We start from the raw sequence: 9012 nt of genomic DNA on the forward strand, positions 1-9012 counted from the left end.
GTTTTCATTAACACTTGTGAGCACGTGATTTTTGCCCTATATGAATTACTCCCACAAATTCCATAAAAATTAAATTTTTTCCATTATTTTTCGTAGATTTTGTGTAGCATTTTGTTAATTGTTTGCAGTTGTCTGTGCATGTTTATTTTATTAATAAAAAGTACAAAAATATGTTGCATTTGCATTTAGGATCTAACTTTGTGTTTTGGAATTAAGTAGTAAATTAGTTATTTTATAAGAATGGGAAAAATCACAAAAATGATATTTTTGCACTTTTATTTTTAATCTTTGAATTTTGTTGGTTTTCCGCTTAATTTGGTTTTAATTAGAATTAATTAACTTAATTTGTTAGGATTGATTTAATTTAGGATTTTGTTTGGGTTTTACTTGAGTTTTTATTTTAGAAAAAAAAAAGAGAGAGCTTGAAATAAAAGGAATTAATTTGGAAAAAAGAAAAAGGAATTGAAGAGATAGAGTTTTGGGCCTGTTTTAATTAAAAACTCCAAGCCCAAGTGAATTTCCCCTCCCAAGACCCGGTTAGACCCAGCCCATACCCGTCCGAACCGGTCCAACCCATCCCCCCAACCAAAACGACCCCGTTTTCCAAGATTGCAATTTGAGCTGTTGATACCGTTTGATCAGATGGCTAGGAACTGAGGTTCTCTTAATATAAAACTGTCCAAACGCCTTCACCCCTCCTCTTTCGTCTCATCTCTCTCACCCAATCTTCAGAGAATCGAGCAAAACCCTACCGCCGCCCCTAAATTCTTCACTCCCCGGCGGCGGTGCCACCTCCAACCACCCCCAAAGTAACACCATCGAGCCCCCTCACCTTCCTCTTTCCAAATATCAACATATATCCCCTCGAATCCCCCTCAATCTCGTCGAATCTTAAATCTAAGCTCGAGCCCTAAAGTTCAAAGATCAATTTCCAATTGAATCCGGTGGCGTGCATCGACCCAAGCCTTTGTATTGCACGATTAGGAGGCTGATGCACTACAAAACTGATGTTGTTTGTCTGTTCTTGATAGAGAACAAGTGAGTAGAATCAGTTTCGTGTGAATCAGGACATCAAGTGTAATTTCGAGTTTAATCGGTGAGTTTCTATTCATCTTTGTGTCCATTTTTGGTTTTATTTCACCTTTTGTCCTTCCTCTTTTCTTCTCCTGTTTCTTTGGTTGAAAACTTGACCAGTTTTTCGAGTTTGAATTGTTTTCTGTTCGATTGTTCCCTCTATCTCTTTTTCAAATTGTAAAAAAAACTTGTTCTCCGATTTTCTTGGCCTGTTGAGTTTTATTAAAGTCATAGTTAAATCTCTGATCTTCCCTTTTGGTGATAGTCTTATTAGTTTAGTTTAATTAGTTTTGTTCCCTGCCTATTTGTGTTATTAATCAGGCATGTAGTTAAATTTTAGTTTTCAAATCATGTAAATGTTTGTTTTCTCCTGCTCTTGGTAAAATCACAGAAGCTAGTTTGGATCAGTGGTTGTTTGGGATTTGGGTCATTTCTGACCCATCTGCAAGAGAAGCCCGTTCAGTTGGGTTTAATTTACTAGGTCGACTTGACCCATGAGGTAAGCTAGGGTAATTGACAGGGGTTTTAAGGGTAGTTTAGGGAATTTAGGTTAGGGAATCTATTATAACTGATTTAGGAAGCTTCCCAGAAGCTGGCCTTAGGACTAATGTGAAAATATGATTTTTGAGCTAAGGGCACTTGAGCAAAAATGAAAATTCTGAAAGATTTTATGTGCAAAATTTAGCTTATTTCTGAGGCCCTAACAGCTTGCCTATAAAGGCACTCTTACTTCATTAACAGGGGGAGATTTTTGGAGAAAAGCTGAAACGGCTGAATACTTTTAGGTTCTGAAGTCCCAGCATTTCATTGTTTAAAAAGATCATCAAAATTCTATAGAATACTTAAAAATTTGCCCTAGTTACATTTCTAGTTAAAAAAATGGCTTGAGCTTTTGGTTTAGAGTTGATTTTGGACTTCCTTTACTGTTCCATTGAAAAGCTGGTTTTGGTTAATTGTGGAAGATTTACTGTTTCATTGGTGTTGTTGGTTCTGGGCTGACTGCTACTGCTTGCTTCTGATCTCTCAATCTCTTATTTTTTTTGCTTCCCAGGTACTTCCTTAGCCCATGAATAACGAGTGATTGTTGAACATGTGAATCGAGTGAAATACTGATTGAATATAGGCTAAATTTGAACTTAGTTTCCCTTGTTTCTCCTACTGCTTTAATATTATGTAGTAGATATGTAGTTTTAGATGTTATCTAAGCTATCACCTACACATTTAATGATGTGTATGTTCAGTAGTTGTATGTATGAGTAATTGGACATGCAAGTATGATTCTTATTTGAGATCAGTATGGTTCGAAGTATTTTGCAAGTATGTTCTGTATTTACATTTGCTCCTGAATGAATTTAACATGTCCAATGATTATGTTGAAAGCTTCAGTATGATTTTCTGGAATTCATGGGAGAACTGGATTCTAATTTACTGGTTTGGTGACTGTTAGTGTTAGGGGAAATTCAATTTAGCTTAGTTATGTTGAAATGATTCACTAGTTGTCTACTGTTGTTCGCATGTCAATTGAGCATATTTGGTTGTTTTAAGATCATGTTTTCAAACTCTACAAGTTTTGTCAATGTGAGGTTTAACTAAGGTTTAAATATCAGCATTTCAAGTTAATTTAGGGCTTTGAAAATTTAGAATCATATGTTGTATAGTTTCACAGGAATTGGACCCCTAATTGTTTTCACAATCATGGCATTGCTACAGCTTCATGTGATTATCCATTGGTCAATTAAAGGAGGATTTAAAATTGTTGTGTATGTGGTGGTTCTGTGACTGGCTATTTGGAGTTACTCCGATCTTTTGCTGATTCAATCACTACTTGTACGCTGTGAAGGTTCGATGTCGAGTCCCGTTTATGGTAGCTCCAGGGCTGTGAAATTAGGCTCACCTTGGGCCCAAATACTTGCGAATAGGACTTGGATCCTTTTTCGCCCCCTTCTGCACCGTTTTCTGGTTACTAGTATGTATTGACCAAGGACCATTCACCTAACTTGAACAAATCTCCATTTCTTTAGTGCTTAATTAATCAGAATCTTAAAGTATTTTCGAGGTAAGCTATTAAATAGAATATAGTTTACGGACCTCATAAGTTGATTCCTTTTGGTTAGAAATGAATCGAGGCGTATCGTGCCCAATAAAATCTAAAAATGCATGGCCCTCATTTAATTAATATTTTTATCCTTAGAATCCGAGGTGTGCCATTTAGCAAATTTTCTATGGCCCTCGCAAAGTTAAAAACCTGCAACTGCTTTAGGCGCGTAATTTTAAATTACTTTCCTAAACTCGGGTGTGCATTTCATGTGACCCAAATCCAAATCTTAACAACGTCAAATAGAATATGTCTCAGACTACGGGTGCATTTCATGTGGCGCGGTCAAAAAATATGTTTTGGCTGACGTTGAAATCTTCCTTAAAATGAATAAAAGCGGTTATAAAGTTAAAATGCACATAGGTTCAAAATGTTCTAAAATCAGATAATAGGCCAATAATAACAGTTGAGTGACCGTACTAGAACCACAGAACTCGGGGATGCCTAACACCTTCTCCCGGGTTAACAGAATTCCTTACCCGGATTTCTAGTTTGCAGACTGTAATACAGAGCCAATCTTTTCCTCGATTCGGGATTTGAACCAGTGACTTGGGACACCATAAAATTATCCCAAGTGGCGACTCTGATTTTGATAAATAAATAATCTCGTTTCGATTATTACTTAAATTGGAAAAACTCCCTTATATACCCTTCCAGGGTGTAGGAAAAAGAAGGTGTGATAGCTTTGGCGACTCTGCTAGGGAACGAACCCAGAATCTCTGGTTCAGGGTTCAAGAATTCGAGCTTAGATGAATTGTTATAGTTGGCTCTATCCATTATCTGATTTTGTTACATGTTTGGGCCTAATGGGCTAATTGTTGCTTTTACCGCTTTGATATTCTGTGAACTGTATATAAACTGCTACGAAAACATTCCTCTCTCTGAGTCTTCTAAATCATGGAGGAGTGTGCACTTCGAGTGACTTCTCTTCTATTAGAGTCATATCCCAAATTTTAGAATGAGGTTCGGACTAGTTGCAAAACCGGTGAAGCTTCTGTATTCCCGGTATGCTGCCCTCCCCCCCCCCCCCCCGGCTCGAGTTGTCCACTCGGGTAAGCCAGGTTTAGAACAATAAACTCAGTTTTTAAATCTAGTATAACAAGACCTCATGTCGGATCCCTAGTAGGAACATTTGCTTGCATCACGTGCATTTGACTTTGGAGACTCAATACAAGGGTTGGGTCTGTCTAGGACAGGTGTACCAAAAATGAAAAAGACCATCCTGATGCATCTTACTTACTACTTGTGCATTTATTTGATTTGAATTTGCATGCTGACCGGCTTTTGAATAATGGAAGAAAGTTGGAAAAAAGAAAATAACAATGTGAAGGTTAAGTGAGTTAAAATCACCCGTTTTGGAAAATCCAATGTCCAAATGGTACTGAAACTCTGCCGAATTTTTTTGAGAAAAATGAAAAAAAAAGAAGAAAAGGCTTAGTTTTGAAAAATAGTTGGTTTTATTTTATTTGCTCGAACTACGCCAGTTTGATTCTCACAGAGTGCGAGATACGTAGGAAACCCCTATCGGGTCCAACTTCCTTTTTGCAAAAATAGCCCAAAAAGAACAAAAATTTTAATTTTATTGCAAATAAGTAAGGTGATGCCATTCTTGTCTAAAATAGCCGAATGTCCCCAAAGATTGCCGGAAGGCCGGTTTTGCAAGAATAGCCACCTTTGGTCATTTTTCAAGGTTTTTGTCGGTTAGCGAACATAGCCTTAAAATCTTCGTTTTCAGGAGTGCTGAAAGGCCGTATTGGCAAAGCCGGATATTTTTGTGAAAACTTTGAAAAAGTGTTCATTTTTTTGAGTCAAAATGAGTCCTAGTTTTTTTTAATTAAAATCACCTTAATAAATGTGCAGGATGAGCAAATAAAAAATGAACATTTCTCAGTCCGTGAAGAGATCCCGTTGGAGCTACATATGCGGTGGCATGATTTGGGGGACAATAGAAGAAAAGTTGTGACAAAAGCATTGGGTGGTCTTGTCGGGCTCTTGAAGGTTAAGTCGAGAAAGGACATAATTGAGGCCTTGATACCATTTTAGGACCCAGCACATAATGTATTCCACTTTGTTGATTTCGAGTTAACTCCTACACTGAAAGAGATAGCAGGCTACGCCGGTTTCGAGGGGAATATTAGAAATCAATACCTGGTAGCATCGAGAACAGTAACCCCTCATAAATATTTGGACCTGTTAAGCATCAGTCGGGACATCCGAGACGGAAATTTGGCCAAAGGATTTTGTACCTTCTACTTTTTGTACCGACGTTACGGGAATCCCCATGGCTTCTACTTTACATGTTATTATTTATTCTTTCCTTACTAACATGCAGGTTGAGGCCATATTGGCAGTTCTTCAAAAGCAAAAAAGGGCAATCGGATGGACTCTAGCTGATATTCGGGGAATAAGCCCCGCATTTTGCATGCACAAAATCATATTGGAGGAGGATGCAAAGCCTTACTTGGAGTATCAAAGAAGACTAAATGAGGCTATACAAGAGGTGGTGAAGAAAGAGGTTATCAAGTGGTTAGATGCTGGGGTGGTTTATCCTATTTCTGACAGTTCGTGGACTTCTCCAGTGCAATGTGTGCTGAAAAATTGTGGTATGATCGTGGTGACCAATGACAACAATGAGCTCATTTCCACTAGAACGGTCACCGGGTGGAGAGTTTGTATGGATTACCGGAAGCTTAACAAGGTGACTAGAAAAGATCATTTTCCATTGCCATTCCTTGACCAAATGCTTGATCGTCTAGCGGGCCGGGCTTTCTATTGTTTCCTGGATGGTAACTCAGGGTACAATCAAATTCTAATTGCCCCGGAGGACCAAGAGAAGACCACCTTTACATGTCCTTATGGCACATTCGCTTTCTCTAGAATGCCATTTGGATTGTGTAATGCTCCGGCGACCTTCCAACGTTGCATGATGGCTATTTTCACCGACATGGTATAGGATATCTTGGAGGTCTTCATGCATGATTTCAGTGTGGTTGGGGATTCTTTTGAGGAGTGCTTGGTAAACTTGGATAGAGTGTTGGCCCGATGTGAAAACACCAACCTTGTTCTCAATTGGGAAAAGTGTCATTTTATGGTAGAAGAAGGTATAGTGTTGGGTCACAAAATCTCAAAGCGAGGAATTGAAGTTGACAAGGACAAGATTAAGGTTATTTCGAGGCTCCCTCCCCCCATTTATGTCAAAGGGGTGAGGAGTTTCCTTGAGCACGCGAGTTTCTACCGGAGGTTCATAAAAGATTTTTCTAAAGTGGTACGTCCGTTGTGCAAGTTGCTAGAGAAAGGTGCGAGTTTCTTGTTCGATAAGAGTTGTATGCACGCATCGAGCTTCTTAAGCTCAAGTTGACTTCTACCCCCATCATTACCGCATGAAAAAGGCAAATGGGACCATAGTGCCGATGATTTTGGTAGAAATGTACCGATTTCTGACCCTTTGTCGAGAAGGGGGAAAGTTCTTTGAAGGGTGCAATATGCTATTACAATTATGGATGGAGGAACAACTTTGCCACCGTCCTGGATACTTGAATTGTGGTATGACTGGCCTCGAGTGCATTGAAAAACATGAAAAGCGGGTAGAGGGTTATGAGTTCCCGGATGGTACGGAAACATGGCATGCTCATTCAAGATCTTTTACTGCAAATAAGATCGAATGGACATTTGGGTAGCTCTCGGTCAATAAAGTAATTTATATGTCGGTTGAGGTATGTTTTCTGCTATTGATGGGTCTTCAGAGTATCCAGCCTTATGCTCTGCACCGAGTTCTATGTCAGTTAGGCCGATACCAGGCCATCCCACACAATGAGGATTTGAGTCGGCAGGTTATTGAGTTGGAACCAAAAGCCGCTTTTCCAGAAGAAAAGGTGCATCGGATTTGGCATCAGTGCAGATTCTTAGAGCCTAGAACTCAATTACGAGATCTATCCAGAGGCAAGGTGGAGCCTAGTTACACTGCTTGGTATGGTAAAAGATCCTGAGTTCATCATGAGCCCGAAAGGCTCGCAAAGAAACCCTATGTCCAACAATTTACCGACAGAGCACAGGTACAATGGGACTGGTTGACCAAAGAAAATGAGTACCGAGCCACCATAAGCAGGCTAGAAAAGCAAGTCATGGACCTTCAGTTTGATAATAGGTTGCAAGCCGCCGCAGATGAAGGCGAGAAGAAGAAGTTAACTCAGGAAAATGAAGCCCTCAAAGCTCAAATCCGGAATATGAAAATAGCTGCTAGAAACTCGAAAAGAATCCGAGCGGATGAAAGGCTTATAAGCAGTCTGAAAAAGAAAACCTTTGAGTATCAAGATGACCTAGAAAAGTCTGAGGCCAGTCTGGCGAAAGCCTGGGCTCAATTGGCAGAAAATGCAAAAAGGCGGGCACAGTTTGTGCGGCAAATGAAAAGAAAGTATGAAAGGGCAATCACCAGCCTAAAGAGAAAAATGACTACCCTCGAGAATGAGGCAGTCAAGCAGGCCAAGGACTTTAAAGCTGATAGGGAACACTGTTATGATTTGATGGCTCGGATGGAGGAAGAAATGCAACAATTGCAAAATCAACATCTCCATGACACTCAGGTGTTAGAAGCCCGGAATCAACAGGTCGGGCGTCTGCTTTAGGTAAAGGGTAGAATCCGAGAGTGGGTCAGAGCCATTGCCGACTACATTGTTGTGAAATGCCAAGCATGTGAGGCTATGACTCACACCACTTTCTTCGCGGCAGTGATGACGTTTGTCCGACAGATAATGAGTGATTTGGAGAGGCTTCAAAGGGATTTTGCATATAGGCCCGTAGCGAGACCGAATGATGTCCTGCGGGCCCCAGGAGAATTTCAGGCATTAATGTATTCATGATTTTCATTGGAGTCTGTCAGTCTGTTTGCAAGTCTGTATTTTCTATTATTGGAGTCTGTTAGTTGGTTTTTGAGTCTGTTGTTTTCACCTTTCTGTCAGAGTCTGTTGGTCTTGTTTTGAGTCAGAGTCTGTTAATTTCCCTTTTTGAGTCTGGTAAAATGAGTGGTTGTAATCAAAACTATTTTATTTTATGGAAAAAATTTGAAAATCCTAAAAATATTTTGTTATTTATTTTCTGCACTTATCTCCAAGAACTACGCTTGGTCTGAGTCATGCGAGGTCATGATACGTAGGCAATCTTCATAGTATTCGACCGCAACCAAATGAAAAGAAAGAAAAAAAAGAAGAGAGGAAAAACAAGAGGGAAAAGAAAAGAAAAGAGAGAGAAAATAAGGAACCGTGAGAAGGAGACAATGGCAAAATAAGAGAGAGAAATAAGAGAATAAAAATCAAGCGGAAAGAATGAAAAGGAGAGAAAAGGGAAGTTGCAAATAAAAATAAGGAAAAGCCGGGATGACGCAAGCAGCCGATCAAATGCATAATGGAAACGGTTAACTTCTTAGGTGCATTCACACCTCAAATGTGCAGTTGCTTATCTGTTAAAACCCTAATCTCTAACTTTTTATTGATAAAATTACAGTTCAGGCAGGTGGTTAGTTTGATTGGCATTGTGGCAACTCACTCCTACAACACCCGGTCCAAAAACAAGCTGAACATGGCCAACCAGGAACTTGAGGCAAGTATTGTCGATCCGTCAAAACAGGTGGAAGAATCGGAGGTTAATCTGATAGATGAGTTGTATAAGCTGAAGCAGCAGATGGCTAAAATGTACCAAGCATGGGCAAAAGGGCACCCACCGCCAGTTTACCCCACCAACCCTGCTTTTATCCCGCCATTAGCTCAGACCCAGGAACCTCCCTCTGTGAACTCATCTCCGGCCTTTCCCCTCTACCAACAATGCCACAACACCACTTCCCATACATCACA

General features: G+C 39.7%; 1 protein-coding gene across 1 annotated transcript; it reads left to right on the forward strand.

Moving 5' to 3' along the window:
- Nucleotides 1-7290: 7290 nt before the first annotated feature.
- On the forward strand, nucleotides 7291-8682 carry LOC138879839 (uncharacterized). The gene is made up of 2 exons (XM_070159478.1): nucleotides 7291-7678; nucleotides 8666-8682. The coding sequence occupies exons 1-2, from the start codon at nucleotides 7291-7293 to the stop codon at nucleotides 8680-8682; spliced, it is 405 nt and encodes a 134-aa protein (XP_070015579.1).
- The last annotated feature ends 330 nt before the right edge of the window (nucleotides 8683-9012 follow it).

This window comes from Nicotiana sylvestris, chromosome 10 (assembly GCF_000393655.2).
Source record: "Nicotiana sylvestris chromosome 10, ASM39365v2, whole genome shotgun sequence".
NCBI lineage: Eukaryota > Viridiplantae > Streptophyta > Magnoliopsida > Solanales > Solanaceae > Nicotiana > Nicotiana sylvestris.